This window comes from Halictus rubicundus, chromosome 16 (assembly GCF_050948215.1).
Source record: "Halictus rubicundus isolate RS-2024b chromosome 16, iyHalRubi1_principal, whole genome shotgun sequence".
Classification (NCBI taxonomy): Eukaryota; Metazoa; Arthropoda; class Insecta; order Hymenoptera; family Halictidae; genus Halictus; species Halictus rubicundus.
This window is the reverse complement of record NC_135164.1, coordinates 10,030,058-10,046,348: the sequence shown is the minus strand read 5'-3', so window position 1 is coordinate 10,046,348 and position 16,291 is coordinate 10,030,058. Positions and strand designations below refer to the sequence as shown.

Here is a 16,291-nt window from a genome sequence, read left to right as displayed (position 1 = left end):
AACCTTCTTGAAGATATGTCAATAAATGTTACACACGGGATCATTAATGTGTACATATACAGTTGTATTTCCTTTTTTTTTAGTTCTATAAACGGGTGTACACATACGAATCAGGTTAAAATTTCATAAAATTAATTATACATCTCTTAATAGATAGTTGTTTTATCTATATCGATCGTAACATAATCTTTACAGTATATTGTTTAGAATAAAAAAAAGACAACTTAATACTAGATGTGAGAGGGAGAGCAGTAAGGAGGATGTCATTTAATGATTCTTTCGTCATTCGTCCTATCTTTCACATTCTACAATTACGTCTTCGTTTTCTGCGTGTTTGGCTTCCCTCCTTGCCGGCCGGCGTTCTTTCGAAAATTTTTCTTCTGTCCACCACCGAATTTTCCCGCTTTTTGAAGAGCTTGCAACTTCTGATTTTTCGCAACAGTTTCCTTCTTGTTACTTCCAGAGTATTGCACGTTTATTCTTCGACCGTTGACGAACGAGTTGTTCAAGGAGATCGCTTTCTCGTAGTCTGCCTGATTACCTAATTCGACGTATGCGAATCCCCTTGGCGCATTGTCTTTCGACTTCGGTATCCTGATGTCGACTATTTGACTGACTTTTGTTAAGAAGTGCTTCTTAATTTCTTCCGTTGTAACGCTAAAAAATAAACAAACAAGTTATACACGATGTATAAAGAAATCTGAATTTCACATTAATCAATAGTAAATATTCTTACGTGAACGGCAGATTTCCTACAAAGAGAACGAATCTCTTCTTTTTTCCTCCTTGCTCCGGACTCTGTTTAGGTTCACTCTGAACACCCTTTGTTTTAACTTCTTCCGCTTCCTCTTCTTCGTCGTCCTCCTCCTCCTCCTCCTCCTCCTCATCATCATCATCATCGTCGTCATCATCATCATCATCGTCATCCTCAACGTCATCATCCTCCTCTTCCTCTACATCGCTACCATCTTCATCTTCGCTCGAGACAGCATCTACATCAGTATCTTCTTCCTCATCATCCTCGTCATCCTCGTCATCATCTGACTGTTTCTCTTGCTTCACAAGAAGCAAATTTCCTTGTTTAACATCTTTTTTCTTACTATCTTTGGGTGACTTGGCTTCAACCTTTACAGGTACTTTCTTTTTCTGTTCCACAGTATTTTGAACCTGTTTCTTGTTTGCAGCGGCTACTTGTTTCTCTTTCTTTCCTTCTCCCGCTTGTTTCTTAACAACCTGTGGCTTAGGCTTATACGTACCCTCCTTAACTTGTATTAATTTTCTCAGGGAGGCTAACTTCCTCTTAGCAGACTTTGAAAGATTTCCTCTATTTTCAATCTCCTCAACCTTCTTTTTAATGTCTTCGACGGGTATGTCAGGCTTCGCTCCTTTTCCTGCTCTTATCTGTTTACGCTTCTCACGATAGGCCACCCTGGATTCCTTGTTTTTCTGCTCGCCACCTTTATCGTTGAACATTTGTCATTTTAGTTTTATCTGTGGTTAGATTGCTATAAAATTCCCAAAAATTCATGTTCCCTTACCTGGCTTCTGTTCGACCTTTACTTGTGCTAATACTTCCTTTTTAATTTCTTTATTCGTGTGTCCATTTTGTGCAGCCCCATTCGCTGACTTCTTCTTTTTCGAAGCAAATTCCTCTTTAACCTTTTTGCCTGGCTCGCTTTCACTTACAGCACGCTTCTTCGCATTGTGAACCATGATTGACTTTTACAAATTACAAACAGTAATCTATGTAAAATAATAAAAATGATAAATTACAGTCTGAAATTTCATTTGTAACACACATAAACTAGCACGCTTATTAGTCGAAATCTGTATTAAACGCGACTTTCTTAAATCGTATTTTTTACACACACACTTTACATTATTATATTGTCGAAACAGAGATTACGTTAGATGATACGTTAATTGTTTCGATAGTATAAACCGGCACAATAGAAAAAAATTGAAAGCCACATGTAACAGGGTAAGGTGAACCATACAAATAAATCGATTGTTTGAATTTTATAATTAATTTAAGCTGAATATAATATAACTTACCAGATTATTAGTTGAACCGCTAATCGTTGCTCGATTACAAACAGTTTAAAAAGTGAAGAAACGTTAATTTCTCGAGTCGCAAGAACAACTGAAGATACCACCCTAAACGTGGTCTAAACGTGTAGTATCGAGCGTTCCAGGTTAAGTTCAACACGCGTTCCTCGTGTTTCTGCGTGAGGCGTGCAGTTCCGAGTTCCGACACGGATTTCCCTAATTGCGCATGCGTATGAAACTTAATAACCACGTTTCATCATAATTTAATATATATTCTTTAGACTAATATGTACGTTTCAAGCAAAACGATTAAATACTGTAGCTTATCTTATTAATGATTAAGATAAGTGACTTAAATTGTCGCAGATTATCTACTTAATATTAAAAATCTCATAACCAAATGATTTTTGAAGTACAACGTCATTTCCGTTACAGCGCCGTCGGTAACTTTCATCGAATTACAGTATAAAAATTACTTTCTCATGAATATTTTAATATACCGATCAAAATAAAAATATTTCTACATCTTATAATATTCAATTTGTTTTTTAATAAAATTGTTGTTGTTCAATTTTTTTGATAGCGGGAAATTTGACTACTTAAGACTTTAATGGACATACATTTTTACAAACAAATAACTTGTAACTAATATTACTCAATACGTTTATTAGGCAGTCGGTTTTACAAATATCAATACCTTGGTTAAATTAGTTCATTTTTATATAATTAAACTTAATGGTTTTGTAAAAATATATTCTATTTTTCAAGGAATGTTGAAAATAATTGTAGAGTATAAATTTGTTCAGCATTCAAGTCGGAATTAAATATAATAAGAAAATGTAGTGCATTAGATGATTAACAATGCGTTTTATGAATATCATTGTATAGTGGAATAGTAATATGTGCGGAAGACGTCTTATGTTTTTTTGATTAGTTGCGCTGTATGTAAAATACTACTAATTGTTGTAAATGTAGTCTGTGTCAACAATCAATCTTTTTTTGTAAACATATATGTATTTAATTTGAAATAGTATATGTCGTGATACATTTCACTAAACGTTTACATTATCCCGATTACAACTGCTATAAAAATTTCGAACTATAGTTTAAGTGTTATGTATTACGAGTTATTTACAAATACGAACATTTTTATTGTATTAGTAATATTTTTATTCCTGTACTAAAAAGTATAGTAAAAGTAACTTTAAAACTATATTTACTAGAAATTCAGTCACGCAATATATATATATATATTAAAAATTTATTACTATATCATGGATATTTTTCTTGTCTAAAATAATTCTACAAACAGTTCAATTCAGTTAAATTCATTGTTTACTTTTTAGCATATTGAAATTTTACAATTCAATCGAAAAAAAAGTGCGCGTGTAGATACAATTAAGTAAAAATATGTTAAAGCTGGTGCGCTTATGTAATGAATTCTTAAATACGATTCTTTACAATAACGAAAGAAATACTTTTCATCTCGCTATGTAAAAAAAGGGTGTGAACAAACAATTCATACTGGATCATTTACTTTGCGATATTATGTGTAGAATTTATAAATAAACGGTTTTTACAGGAAAATATATTAGTTATTTATGGTCACCTACGATGTTAAACATTTATATGGTTAATTTGCGTAGTGATTTGTTATGGAATAAAACTAAGAAATACTTTTACGGATAACAAACAAGTAATTCAATTCAATAGAAACATGTTAATGAAAAAAGATTCCAAATTTTTTCCAACAGAAACACTAAGTATCTGTTTTCATTCGGAAGCAATTATTAATCGAGAACACAAAAATTGTTACTGTAGAGCATCTATTCAGTGTTGTAGCAACTATTATTGATCTAAGGTCCTAAAAAGTAATACCTGAGGTACAGTAATTTTAACGTTTCAAAATCTTCGGTTCTACATGAAATTAAGATTTTCCCTGTTGTGTTTGAAAATAGCTCATATTTCAATTAACTATGAGTTTTCAATAGAAACTAGTATTTCCATCTCATTTTCTCTTTCTCTCTCTCACTCGTTTTCTTTCTTTCTTTCTACCTTTCTTTCTTTCTCTCTCTCTCTCTCTCTCTCTCTCTCTTTGTATGAAATTTTGCAATTCCTTTTGAATAATTGTTAATTAGTTCACCGTATAATGTCATGCCATTACTCTCATTTATCAAAATGAATTGACATTACAAACTGCTAAATATTATTTGCTTTCTCTTTTCAGATGTTAAATATTTACATACAACAACATAGTATGTCTAGTCAGCTTTACGTGGCTTACGTTTACGAAAACTCATCGGACTACTCGGCTCGGTTTTCGAATCTTTCTCGGCATCTTTCTCTTTCTCTTCGGCGTCAGATCCTTCTCCTTCAGATTCTTCGTCTACCAAATCATCCTTCACATTTTCAACTATTTCTTCGTCTTGTATAGTTTTCTCCTGCATAAATCCACCTGAACCATCTTTTTGCTTTTTTCTGCTCTGAAGCGTTGCAGGTTTTGGTGGATATATCAAGTCGATCAGACAAACTATTACCTGAATCCCATGAAATACAGTGTTTATTCAGTTCCCAAATCTAGAATTAGAAAGAACTTACCAATCCTAATACAGCACCTAAAACAATAGTCACAACAGCAAAGATTAGATAACTTCCCCACGTAGGTAGTCCAAAGTCCTCCATCAGCTTGTTATGTACTCCCTGAAAGAATACATCTGTTTCTTTAGAATTGATTAATCGCATCACGAATTATCTAACAACACGATACAATTATAATTTACCCTTAATACTTGTGACATTTTAAAGAATTGACTAATAATAGACATTTGAATAGAAGTTGGACTCTTCCAACCAAGAATCGGCTCGATTTTTTCCCATGTTTTTTCGGATACAAATTCAATTAATGAATCCTTATCTCTAGGACTCTTGTATTGTCTGAATACACCATCCTTTACACTGGAACAAACAGTTCAATTATTCATTTATTATTTCTGTGTTTTTAAATATCAGATTCCAAATTAAATTATAATGCATAGAGTACAGATCCACAGAGTACATTACCACAATTGTTACAGTTTTCATAAAATTGAATACAAAAATGAGAATTTAAGTAAAGATCCACAGTCGACTAATATGGTAAGAAAAGAAATAGTACTTACTGATATATCGTTGGTAAAGCAGTTACCATAAACCTTCCGCTAAGACCTGGGGAATCGGTAATGTCTACTTTTCCAACATTAATATGCAACCTTTTCTTTTGCGACGCCAGGTGTTCCCACACAGGTTCTAGTGCTTCGCAAGCAGGACACCATGGTGCATAGCTAAATTAAAGAAATAGCTAAATTACAATGGATAAATGAAATAATTAGCCGACGTATATGAAAGTATTAACAATTTCTCCTTCTTTTTTGTATATACAATTTTCATTTAAATGGAATTCAATTATTCCCATTTTGGAAGATTTAATTTTGTTTCACGAAGTATACAATACTATTGAAGCTGTTGAAATCATTTATTCCTCTCTTTTTCCTCGGCATGATTTTTGACACGCCATCAAATCAGACGACATAGATTCAATAAAACTTACAATTCCACCATCCATTCCCCGGTCAGCATACGATCCCAATTCTCCTCGGTAAGCTGTTCCGCGAATGTATTTTTCCATGATTCCACAGAACCGGCGTATATGAAGCTCAAATACAAAGAACAACACGCAACTTGGAGAATAAACCTTAATTTCGTGTTCAACATTTTCCTTCTAACTAATAGTTACCGTCACCGGTATCTCTGCACGCTACCGGTCGTTGAAAGAAGCACAAACCCAGGCAACAATAGTTGCCAATCAGGGTGTGTAATGTCTCTTTCACAACGTCAAGAAACGCCTTAAAACATTAATACCCTAGCTGACCCTAGCAACACTAGTCAAATTACCCCCAGGTTTTTATTTTATTTTGTATTTTTCATTAATTTCAAATTTTCATTTACCATTCACAGAAACAGCACTTGCTTATATTTTGAAATATTGATGTTTGTTCATGAAAAAAGATATCGTTGCTCGTTATGAACGAACCATAATTGTTTGGTTTTTTAAGATGTCTATATATATGCATGCGTTGTATAGATTTCAGTGAACAAATCGTTCTTTGTTGTTCGTAACCAAAGTTCTATAAACACTCACTGAAAGTATGTAAATAAACAATAAACATTATTAACATTATAATTGTATTTGTACAATTCGTGATGTATTTTTAATGTTGTCAGAATGTAATGATAAGATATGTTTTATTATGCGTGAAAAAGTCTACTTCGCAATATTGTATGTTTTGTATTTTTCTACTGAATTGTTTCCTATCGAAATCTTGAGCCGATATGTATTTTTTCTATATCGAAAATGTAACGATGTGTACGTCCGTTTTATTATAACAAAATATATCATTGTTACAGGTCTGATTTAACTATTGCTTATAATAATATTATAAGTTGAAAAATATGTCTACTGTCTATCCAACTTTGCCTAAGTTGGCTGTGCGAGATGGATTTGACGAAGAAGATCTGACAGACATAGACGACGAAGTATTTATCAGAGATGGAAAAAACGGTGGCCTAAAATTAGTCGACGATGGTGGAGTTAAAAGACCCTTAATGGCATCTCGTAAAAAATGTAAAAAGTCATATAGTTATGAGACAGTTTCTACCAGAATTTGTTGTATACCCCTTTGTCTTGGGATTATAGCTTTCGTAATACTAATGAGCATAATCCCGTTGTGTATATACATCATAAATATTATTCCTATGCCAATGCCAATTTTAAAAAGTTGGTTGTTTCATGATTACAAAAAGATATTAAATGAATCTAATATAGTTCCTTGTACATCGCTTACAACACAAATTTTATGGACTAAAACATTGCCGAAGCTAATTCCTGAATCGCCATTAAGAAGCACCGATATCAATAAAGATGGAGTGGAGGATATCATTGTTGGATTTAGTACAGGTCTTTAATTTTGTAGAAATAATCAGATCTATTTAACACGTTAAGCGTGGAGCTTGTATCTTGTAGCGAGTAACCACAAGTTTCTATTTAAACAGAAGTCGGTCCCCGAGGACCGACGTAGCGCTTAACGTGTTAATATACTAACTACCATTAGCAATTCATGTCCATTTCTATTTAATACTGTCTTTCATTTTTTCTGTATTTACTTTTTGACTTACAGAATTTAATTTTGCGCCATTATGTTTTGTTTGATCTTCAGTTAACAAGGTAAATCTTTTTTTAACAAATACTTAACAATAATAGAAACATTTAATTAATTAACGTTATTGTTCTTTTAAAAACAGGTTTGGATACGATTGGTGTACCAGAATACATTTGTATGGTCCACTTTAATGGACAAGTCCCATGTTTCGGCGGAGTTATAGCTTTGGATGGTAAAACAGGAGATATACTTTGGACCCATTGGATGGCTCATGCTATTTATTCGGTTGATTGTGGTCTGGATTTAACAAACGATACAATCAAAGATTGTATTATATGTGGACACGGTGGAATACTTCATGCAATTCGTGGACACGACGGATCTACTATATGGGAAGCACCGGTCGAGGAACGATCAAATTCCGACGATTGGAGACTCGCGGATATTTACGATGCTAGATTCATTGCGGATATCGATGGGGACGAAATTGGAGATGTTATTGCATCTCACACTATACAGTCGCAAAAATTAAGTGAAATCCTCATAATATCAGGAGCGAATGGAAACATTATACATGTTTCGGTTTTGCCAAACACAGAACAATTACTCTTAGCACCTCAAAAGTTAGTTCATCCGGATGGAGAAAGTATATTTGTTTTTACAACTACTAGCAGACAACAACCAGGGGGGCTGTACGTAGTTCCTCAAGTGAATTTAATGTATGGTGAAATAGTAAGTTATTGATATTTATTATATTCATTGATTAAATGCATAAAAAATAATTGTACAACAAGAACTTCCTGTATTCTTTGTAGAAATTGAGGAGACTACATCACAACGCAAGTAAAGGTTCTCCTTTACCTCCAATTTTGGTGGACATTACCTTAGATGGAGTTGAAGACATTGTTACAGCTCTGTCTAATTCTACAATAGTAGTTTATAACGGGTTAACATTTGAACCAGTTTGGGACTATACAATTCCTAATTCTAAAGTAATAAGCATTCCTATTCCTGGTTATTACAATGATGATAATATTCCAGATTTTATGGTGAAATATCAAATAGGTTCAGATTCTTTTACATATAATTACACAGTCACGACGATCATAGATGGAAAAACTGGCATGCCTCTGCTTGAGAAACCGATAGAGGGTCTTTTAAGCAAAGAAATGTCCGGTTTGTCTGTTACCGTCGAAGATTTCGGGAATGATTGGTTTTTATATTGGTCCGTTGAATGTTTAAATTACGAGTCAGATAAAGAAAAGTATCAATCTTTAAAAAACGCAAAACTTGCATTTGAACCTTACGTCGATGTTTGTAAACGAAGATTTAATTCTACTTTGACTATAAACTTGTATGCTTTGAGTCAACATGTTGGACCACCCGGTATATCGTTGTATTTTTCTGAATACTTAAATCCTAGAACAGATTCGTATGCGAACAATGCGGCATTTGTATCCGAAAGATCATCCAAAAGATATGACAGCCGAAACGAAATGATTGAAACTAATATTATGAACACCGAACTGGAAAATCCAGGCAATTTGAACAATGATTATATCTGGAAAAATGAAAACCAGTGGACACAAAATAATGTACAAGTCAAAGATGACGATGGTTCGTACGATGGAGAAAATAATATTAACGTGGGGGAGGAAGATGGTGGGTCCATTGATTATTCTCAAGCAGACCAAGTACGAGAACAAAGAAGTAGTATCGACAGCAAGTCCATCAGTAATTTTGATAGGAATATAAACGATTTTATAAGAAATACAATTAGTAATGAAACAGGTGATATTAATGGAAGAAATGGATCCGAACAATTTAACGACGATGTTACAAATCATGATATGAACACTTCACTTTTAAGTAAACGAATTGTAAATTCTGACGCACGCAATAAAAGGAATGCAAATGCATCAATGGAATGGAGTTCTGCGGTAAAATACGTCTCTCTATCTTATTACTTCATTTTTTAAATTATTCTAAACTATATAATAATATTACTACATTTCAGGAAGAAGATGCTTCCATAGAAAAAGTTTTTAAACAAGAATCGCTGAGGAACAAAAATAAAGGAAAAATTTCCAATAGAATTACTTTGTATTCCCAAAGAATAAAACGGGAGGCAGATATTAAGAGTAACGGAATATATCGGATGTACGGTATAGAAAAACAACTACCAACTGGGATACTGTTGCCCTCTCTTTCAGTATCGAAAGACTCGATTCCTGTAGACCTGGTATTTTCGACATTTTCGTTACCATCTTCCGATATATCGAAAATACTAGTTCAAGAAGATCTAGATTGTATTAATAGGAAAAAGATACTTTCAACGCAGAAACTCCATTATAAACACGAGGATGATTTCGTGAAGGAATGTTTAGCTGAACGCGGTATCAATTATAAAATGTATCGGGAAGCAACTGATCGAGAGAATATTAAAATTTCCTTCGGAAAAATGATCATCTATAGAATAAAACTCGAATGTGCATGTCCAGAGGATATGTTACCCAACGAAAGCTGCAAAAACATTTCTTCGCACCAGAGTTGGTCAGAATACTTGGGTTCTCATGGGAATGGATATTTTAAAACTCTTCATAAAACAAAGTTTTAGATAACCGTTCAACGTATATGAATTAAAATCTAAGTAGCTGTTTAAATAGCAGTATTATTATTACTCTTACATTGTAAATATAGTAGAATGTCTATTTACAGTATATTTTATATTGATACAATGAGGAAACATTGTTTATGCCTAATAATGTGTCTTTCTCATTACAGGATAATGTTACATTCTGTGGTATCGATAGTTATCATGAGTATATTTATTAATTCATTTATTATGTCAGCTTTGCCAGCTGTGTTTTTTTATATTTAAAAGAATATCTATAATATATTTAAAATACTTATAGCGAATGAAAGTAAATTATTAATTACTGTTACATGTAAAATACTTATGGAATATAAAATATATATTACAATTGCCGTAATCTTATTGAAATTTATTGCTACCTTATACATTAATTACAACAGAACGTTAAATTTTCATATATTTATATGTACGATAACTGTAAGAATGCTGAAGTTAGTGTTTGATCAATATTTGTATAATGTCCCTGACTATTAGTGAGTATGTACATCCTTTGAAAAAAAATGGTAATTGCATTCTTATATTCTTAATAGCAATTATTCAATTACTTGAAGATATTAATTATAAATTTTGAGTGACTATGGACCATCAAGAAACAGTAAGCCGTAAGTTATAAATTTAACATTAAACATTGTACTGTTAGTAAAGAGGTTCTAATACTGAGATATATACAGAGACCACTTGCGTCGTGCACGACAGAAAAGCAAGATATAAAATGTCTGGTGTACAAGCTGCGTGTACAATTGTGAGTGCCATTCTATACTTCTCCTATACTTTATTATGAAATGTGTAGGTTTAAGTGACATAATGTTACAGGCTACGTGCGAAAATGTCAACATCAGAAATTCTTCAAAATACATGAATCTATATAATAAGAAAAAGAAAGATTGGATTTCAGATTGCAAGTAAGTTATCGTAAAAAATGAATTGGAATTCATCTGTATACTGATAGAGTACTTTGAGCAATTAAAATGATTGTAGGATAATGACTGGACATAATAAGACAGAAGAAATCATGTGCTCTTATAACTATAAATATTTTCGACGACCGATTATACCATTTTTAGTACCAAAAATGCAAAATGTAGAGCTTCCAAAACGCTTTAATCATGACATCCTCAATGATATAGTAAGAAATGCACAGAAACAATGTTATGCATTTTCATCGAAGTCAGAACCGCACAGAAATATAGGAACCCAAACGGATTACAGGGATAGCGATACACAAACTGAACCGTGGGAACCTCCATATAGGATTAAAGAAGGCAAATAATATTATCGTTTTACCAACTGGTAGCCTACTGGAATTTTACTATTGTTAATGTACCATTAGGTCAACTGTATGTAAGGTGTTAAATATAATCTATGTTTCAATGTACTCTCAATCAAACTTTAACGTTTCAGGACATGATCCTGAAATATTGACGATCGCTCATTTAACTTGGAATCAGGGATTACCACCTGGAGCCCATGAGCTAGAAGTTATTAATAGAATGAGAATGAAGAAAAAATGGGAAGAAGTTCTTCCCCCTATGGATACACCAGCCAATATAAAACTACGAACAGCTATTCTAACAGCAATCGAAGTAGATGAATGGGCATTTAGAGAAGCAGTAAATATTTTATTGAGAAAGTATAATGGCGTTAGTATGTTAGCTTTAGAAATGCAAGATTTGGTAAAAATGACATTTGTAACTTAGGAGATTCAGGCGATAATGGATTATAGACTTGAATTGATGGATGAAATTACGAAATCTCGCGAGGCTGTAAAAGAACAAAAAACAGAAAGTCGTTTTCATCGATTACAAGACATTTTATCTAAGCGTAGAGACGAACAGATACACTCTATTCGACATAATCTTAGAAGGGAGCTGAGGAAACTTCAGAAGAAGCATTTTCAAAAATCACGGTCCACTGAACGTGACATTATTAAGAAAAATGCTGACCCATCGTCTGAGATATATGCACCGCAAATGCGTTACGGTGAACATCCACAAAGAAAGCACGAAGTGATACAAAAGAAGTTACTTAAGGACACTGTCGACGAAGGTAAATTTTGAATAAAATTTGATTATACTTTATATTTTATTCTCTTATATTAATTGGCGTAGATATAGAAACAATGAATGTATTACCAAATTGGTTGCCAACACTTGAAGTATTGAAGGCAATTAGACCGAAGCCCAAGCCATTTGACCTTTGTATCAGAGAAACAAGATGGACAGAAGAAAAGTTGAAACAATTGTATAATGACTTGAAGGCAATTAGACTGAATGTAGAGCACACCGAGACATCAACATTATTGAAGCGCAAGTATAAGCCACCGTCTTTGCCCTCTACACCTTATAAGACGCATGAAGAAGATGTACAAGACATGCACTTGCATCAATTGTCCACTCTTATTCAGAAAATAGTTAAAGGAAGAGCAATCCAATGCATGGTAATTGTTAGTTTTGAGTGTGATTCAACTTTTGTACATAAAGATACTTTGTTTTTACAGATGTTTGAGGGTCGCAATAGGTGTAGAGAATTGATCGAAGAGTTGCGGTCGTCTCATGGACTAGAGGAGGAAAGTAAAAAGCAACGGCAAAATGAAAAACAGCGCGTGATGGAATCATTACGCTTACGAAATGAGAAATCCCTACAAGAGGATCATTTATGTGAAATTCTTGATTCGTTAGAAGGAATGTCTCTTTCAGCGATGTTAAATTTCCTCAGCAAAGTACAGTTTAAAATCAATTCTATATATTAATGATTTTGCATACTACTTTTTATTCGAATCTTTTTCGTTTTAAGGAGCTATTAAGATTAGAAGATGAACGTCGAATACACGCTTTCGCATTATTAGCTGAAAGAGAGAGAGCTATGAGAGAAGCTGCGGAAGCTGGAAGACGCCAATTGGAACGTAATCGACGCAGAGAATTCGATGAAATGTTCCGACAAATTATAAAAGTTCATCAAGATTCCGTGGAAATTTATTTAGAGGATGTTATTAAAGAAGGCATCGATTGGGTGTCAGATGAGGCAGCCAAGCAATACATTAACAGTCTATGCGACAAAGTAGACAGTGTCGCGAAGCATGTGCACGACAAGTAATGCATAAAAGAATCAAAAGTGTCCAATTATTATCGATTAATTTCTATTAAATATATTTTAGTGCGTCAAGAGTAGCAGAAGAAGAACTGGTAGCAAATATGATTTATAATTTCGTGTTACCGGAAGTGGAAAAACATAATGTACGAAAAAATATAAGAATGCAACAACAAAGCTATTTGCAACATGCGCACGCAACCATTTACAGCGAGATAGTTCGTTTACCACCCATTAACAGTAAAGATTTACCTAATGATATGTCGGATACAACACACGAAGAGATCTCGAAGGAATTGTGTGTCACAACGAGTTCAATCGAACTGTCGAATACGGATAATCTTGTAATGAATTCTTATTGTTTCAAATATTTTATTTAGAATTACAGGCAGTTAATATTATACGGATCTTTTTAGCTTAAAGTGTCTATAATCAATTCTGCTGAAGACGTACAATTTTGAATCAATTTTGAAAATTACTAAAAGTAGTGATGAAACCAAAAATGGTAATGAAATATAAAGGTTTGTACTTAAATTAGAATATATATTTATTGTTACACTAATCGAAACTTGAGAATTATATGTAACTGTATATTTATAAAATATCGAATTTGTTTTTCGAATATCGAATTTTGAATCAAGTAAAATATATACTCGAAGATGTAAATATATACATCAAATATCGCTAATAATTGATGGTACTAACTTTACCAAAACCTTACATAATATTTTTACTAATCGTAAAATAATTTTTATGCGAATGGGAGAATTATCGCGCATAAAATAAATAAAAAACAAATTAAATACTGTCCACTGCTGAAAAGAAGTCTCGCGGAACGGCACAGGGGTAAAAGGTGACCATGCCTGTTTATAGTCTTATTCATAGATATTCTCACTTTGGCACAACTACTTATGTAGATCTGCATTCCTTCCAAGCGACTTCTTTCCAGTCACGCAGAGCACATGTTAACAGTTTCTGTTTCTGTTGAGATCTCGATTAGCTTGAACTTTCAATGAATATCCATCTACAAATTGCCTGTTTAAAATAATACATAAATTACATTACTGTATATTATTATAATTTTAAATACACTTGGTAAATGAATTGTAAGTTTTATACAATAGTTTAATACCACAGTCCATTACATGTATTCACATATTCGTGTTTAAGAATATACTTGCTTAAAAATGAAAACGATTACAGCATATTTTACCTTTCTTATAAGTTTTAATTAGACCTATAAATATTTTTTGAGCATAAAGTATTTTTTAATCCAACTTATGTGGACCATACTTACGCTATTGAGGCTATTGACACGCGGCCTTTCAAGGAACCGCACGCTCGCTGCGATTAAGAAAGGGATGCTGATATTGCTTTCAACCAGGTACCTGCTAGAGTAAGCGATTACATGCACCACTGGCATACTCTATTTGTATTTTGCATTTTTCTTGTTATAACTAAATAAATTTAAGTGTTCTATTTTCTACATATTTAAATGCAAGATATATATATATATATACACACAGGATGTTCCGCATACCATGGACAATTGATTGGGGAAAACGAGTTTAAAGATTTGTCGAGTTCTCGTGCTGTAGTAGAATCGGTAGGATTCCTATCTAATAGCACATGTATTCGCTGAATTGTCACTGTATACATGACACCCTGTATATAGCTATTCTGAAAATAAAATTAGAAGGTACCCGAATTCAAGATAGTAAGAAAACGAACTATCAATATAATTGAAACATACAAGAAAGATAAAATGTGCTGAAGTTTTGCTTTTCATATACAACCTTTTTATGTACATAGAACGAACCGACGAGACGTTCTAGCTTTTATATTATTGACTTTATTCTTTCTATTACCAATTTACACCTTTTCGCTTGTAATTCGTTTGTTGGGTCAATGAGCTTTCTTTTACAGGTCTCTATGGAATCAGGCTTTTGCGTTTCTTCTCTGGCACGACTTAATCCAGCTGTCAAGTCGACCATTTTTTGTTCCCATTCCTCCAAATGTTTTCTCATTTCAGCCAATTGCGTATCTTGTTCATGTATCTTTTTCGATTGTTCTTGCAATTTTAAACTCTGCATTCGCATCTGAAAACCCTGCCTCTTCATTCGAAGTTTCATTTTACTTATTTGACCTTTCACAGAGAGGACAGACAATTTATTCTTTTTAGTGCGACTATAGATCTTTTTAAAAGTCTGATTCAGTTGATCCGAATTAAAGTTATGCGGCAGTGTTGTGTTAGTCGGATTGGTGGTATGGTGAGAAATCATCAGACTTCCACCTGGTAGTTCATAAGATCCCACATTACTAACAACGGATGTACAAATGCTGTGCTTTAAATCTGGTAAAATCTTTTCGTCAAAATGTTCCATAGCCATACTACTGATGTCTCTTAATTCCTGAAGTATTTCGTGAGCTCTGGGAGGAGTTTTCGAATCGCGAATTAAACGAAGAACACGAAAAATTTCGTCGATAACCTGACGCAAATGAATTACGTATTAAAAATAAGAATGTATTATATTGGTTGTAGGATAGTAAGCTTATGTTACCTTGCCAGGTATAAAACAACACAGATTGAGATCCACGTATTTGATGAACGTCATGGATAACATTGATATTCTTGTTTCAATCGCTGTCAATATATCACAATGACGTGCCAAAGGATGACTTCTCCTTTCCGATTCCCTTCGCGGCAGCTGACTTTTTACAGCACGTAAACATTGCGCGTGATACTTTTCCATCAAATTGAAACCTCTGTTCAATAACTTCTTACATATTCGGTCAAACTGCTTGCAAATCTGTCAAAATTGAATTCGCAGAAACTGAATTATGCTTCTCTTCCTGCACGACCAAAACGAAAGAATATGATCTTACAATTCTGTATCGAGAAATTTCGTCGTACGTAAGGTTAGACAAAATCGTCTCTAAAACAATATCGGGAAGATTTATTAATTGCAACATGTTAACGCCTTGTGACTTCACAGCACGATTTACAATAGTTTCATTCGCCGAGAATGTTGTTCGAACGTGGGCGTTAATTTCCTGTCTTTTGCAATCAACAAGAGAAAACGGAAGGTACGGTATCAACTATGATACATACAATATTGCTATCGCAATGTTTTGACCGACCGATGACCTATAAACAAATATAGCTGCTACATATACATATGTATATAGTCCATGCACATCTGACAATGAGTAAAATAATATATAAGACGCAACGGAGTTTTACAGAGACGAAACTCTGACATGCGCTCTGTGTCCATCATAAATTCACTGATTTTGCATGAAG

General features: G+C 33.4%; 4 protein-coding genes across 10 annotated transcripts; 2 read left to right on the top strand and 2 right to left on the bottom strand.

Moving 5' to 3' along the window:
• Positions 1–47: 47 nt before the first annotated feature.
• On the bottom strand, positions 48–5,877 carry LOC143362014 (uncharacterized). The gene is made up of 8 exons (XM_076801784.1): positions 5,636–5,877; positions 5,208–5,369; positions 4,830–5,004; positions 4,648–4,749; positions 4,314–4,586; positions 1,539–1,719; positions 737–1,457; positions 48–657 (listed from the first exon to the last, which is right to left on the bottom strand). The coding sequence occupies exons 1-8, from the start codon at positions 5,797–5,799 to the stop codon at positions 312–314; spliced, it is 2,124 nt and encodes a 707-aa protein (XP_076657899.1). The 5' UTR covers positions 5,800–5,877; the 3' UTR covers positions 48–311.
• A 280-nt stretch (positions 5,878–6,157) lies between these two features.
• On the top strand, positions 6,158–10,673 carry LOC143362167 (uncharacterized). Of its 2 annotated transcripts, none has more exons than XM_076802091.1 (5): positions 6,158–6,231; positions 6,493–7,042; positions 7,387–7,976; positions 8,060–9,184; positions 9,262–10,673. In XM_076802091.1, exons 2-5 carry the CDS (start codon positions 6,538–6,540, stop codon positions 9,859–9,861), a joined length of 2,820 nt encoding a protein of 939 aa, XP_076658206.1. In that variant the 5' UTR covers positions 6,158–6,231; positions 6,493–6,537; the 3' UTR covers positions 9,862–10,673. The 2 variants fall into 2 exon arrangements, with proteins under 2 accessions (XP_076658206.1, XP_076658207.1); XM_076802092.1 differs by lacking the exon at positions 6,158–6,231 and adding an exon at positions 7,263–7,309 and having other exon boundaries at positions 6,958–7,042.
• Positions 10,395–13,756, top strand: LOC143362168 (cilia- and flagella-associated protein 91). Of its 2 annotated transcripts, XM_076802094.1 has the most exons (11): positions 10,395–10,502; positions 10,572–10,642; positions 10,714–10,802; positions 10,879–11,162; positions 11,302–11,510; positions 11,598–11,946; positions 12,009–12,337; positions 12,398–12,619; positions 12,694–12,989; positions 13,055–13,331; positions 13,404–13,756. In XM_076802094.1, the coding sequence occupies exons 1-11, from the start codon at positions 10,478–10,480 to the stop codon at positions 13,446–13,448; spliced, it is 2,196 nt and encodes a 731-aa protein (XP_076658209.1). In that variant the 5' UTR covers positions 10,395–10,477; the 3' UTR covers positions 13,449–13,756. The 2 variants fall into 2 exon arrangements, with proteins under 2 accessions (XP_076658209.1, XP_076658208.1); XM_076802093.1 differs by having other exon boundaries at positions 12,009–12,619.
• Pall (F-box protein pallbearer) lies at positions 13,510–16,154 on the bottom strand. Of its 5 annotated transcripts, XR_013083605.1 has the most exons (5): positions 15,874–16,154; positions 15,549–15,797; positions 14,528–15,476; positions 14,285–14,378; positions 13,510–14,022 (listed from the first exon to the last, which is right to left on the bottom strand). XR_013083605.1 is itself a non-coding variant. In XM_076802095.1 (3 exons), exons 1-3 carry the CDS (start codon positions 15,958–15,960, stop codon positions 14,826–14,828), a joined length of 987 nt encoding a protein of 328 aa, XP_076658210.1. In that variant the 5' UTR covers positions 15,961–16,154; the 3' UTR covers positions 13,510–14,825. The 5 variants fall into 5 exon arrangements, 1 of the variants encoding a protein (XP_076658210.1); XR_013083602.1 differs by having other exon boundaries at positions 14,285–15,476; XR_013083603.1 differs by having other exon boundaries at positions 13,510–14,378.
• Positions 16,155–16,291: the final 137 nt, after the last annotated feature.

What these genes read in the sequence shown, in the direction of transcription:
- Pall (XM_076802095.1), bottom strand. Translation starts at nt 15,960, where the DNA reads ATGTTGCAATTAATAAATCTTCCCGATATTGTTTTAGAGACGATTTTG. An exon ending in AAATTTCTCGATACAGAATT is followed by an intron (nt 15,798 to 15,873) that starts GTAAGATCATAT and finishes CAATTTTGACAG; the next exon opens with ATTTGCAAGCAGTTTGACCG. An exon ending in GTTGTTTTATACCTGGCAAG is followed by an intron (nt 15,477 to 15,548) that starts GTAACATAAGCT and finishes CATTTGCGTCAG; the next exon opens with GTTATCGACGAAATTTTTCG.
- LOC143362167 (XM_076802091.1), top strand. Translation starts at nt 6,538, where the DNA reads ATGTCTACTGTCTATCCAACTTTGCCTAAGTTGGCTGTGCGAGATGGA. An exon ending in CATTGTTGGATTTAGTACAG is followed by an intron (nt 7,043 to 7,386) that starts GTCTTTAATTTT and finishes TTTTAAAAACAG; the next exon opens with GTTTGGATACGATTGGTGTA. An exon ending in ATTTAATGTATGGTGAAATA is followed by an intron (nt 7,977 to 8,059) that starts GTAAGTTATTGA and finishes TATTCTTTGTAG; the next exon opens with AAATTGAGGAGACTACATCA.
- LOC143362014 (XM_076801784.1), bottom strand. Translation starts at nt 5,799, where the DNA reads ATGTTGAACACGAAATTAAGGTTTATTCTCCAAGTTGCGTGTTGTTCT. An exon ending in AAATGTCACAAGTATTAAGG is followed by an intron (nt 4,750 to 4,829) that starts GTAAATTATAAT and finishes GTATTCTTTCAG; the next exon opens with GGAGTACATAACAAGCTGAT. An exon ending in AAAGGTCGAACAGAAGCCAG is followed by an intron (nt 1,458 to 1,538) that starts GTAAGGGAACAT and finishes TCAACGATAAAG; the next exon opens with GTGGCGAGCAGAAAAACAAG.
- LOC143362168 (XM_076802093.1), top strand. Translation starts at nt 10,478, where the DNA reads ATGGACCATCAAGAAACAGTAAGCC. An exon ending in GATTGGATTTCAGATTGCAA is followed by an intron (nt 10,803 to 10,878) that starts GTAAGTTATCGT and finishes AAATGATTGTAG; the next exon opens with GATAATGACTGGACATAATA. An exon ending in TAAGGACACTGTCGACGAAG is followed by an intron (nt 11,947 to 12,008) that starts GTAAATTTTGAA and finishes TAATTGGCGTAG; the next exon opens with ATATAGAAACAATGAATGTA.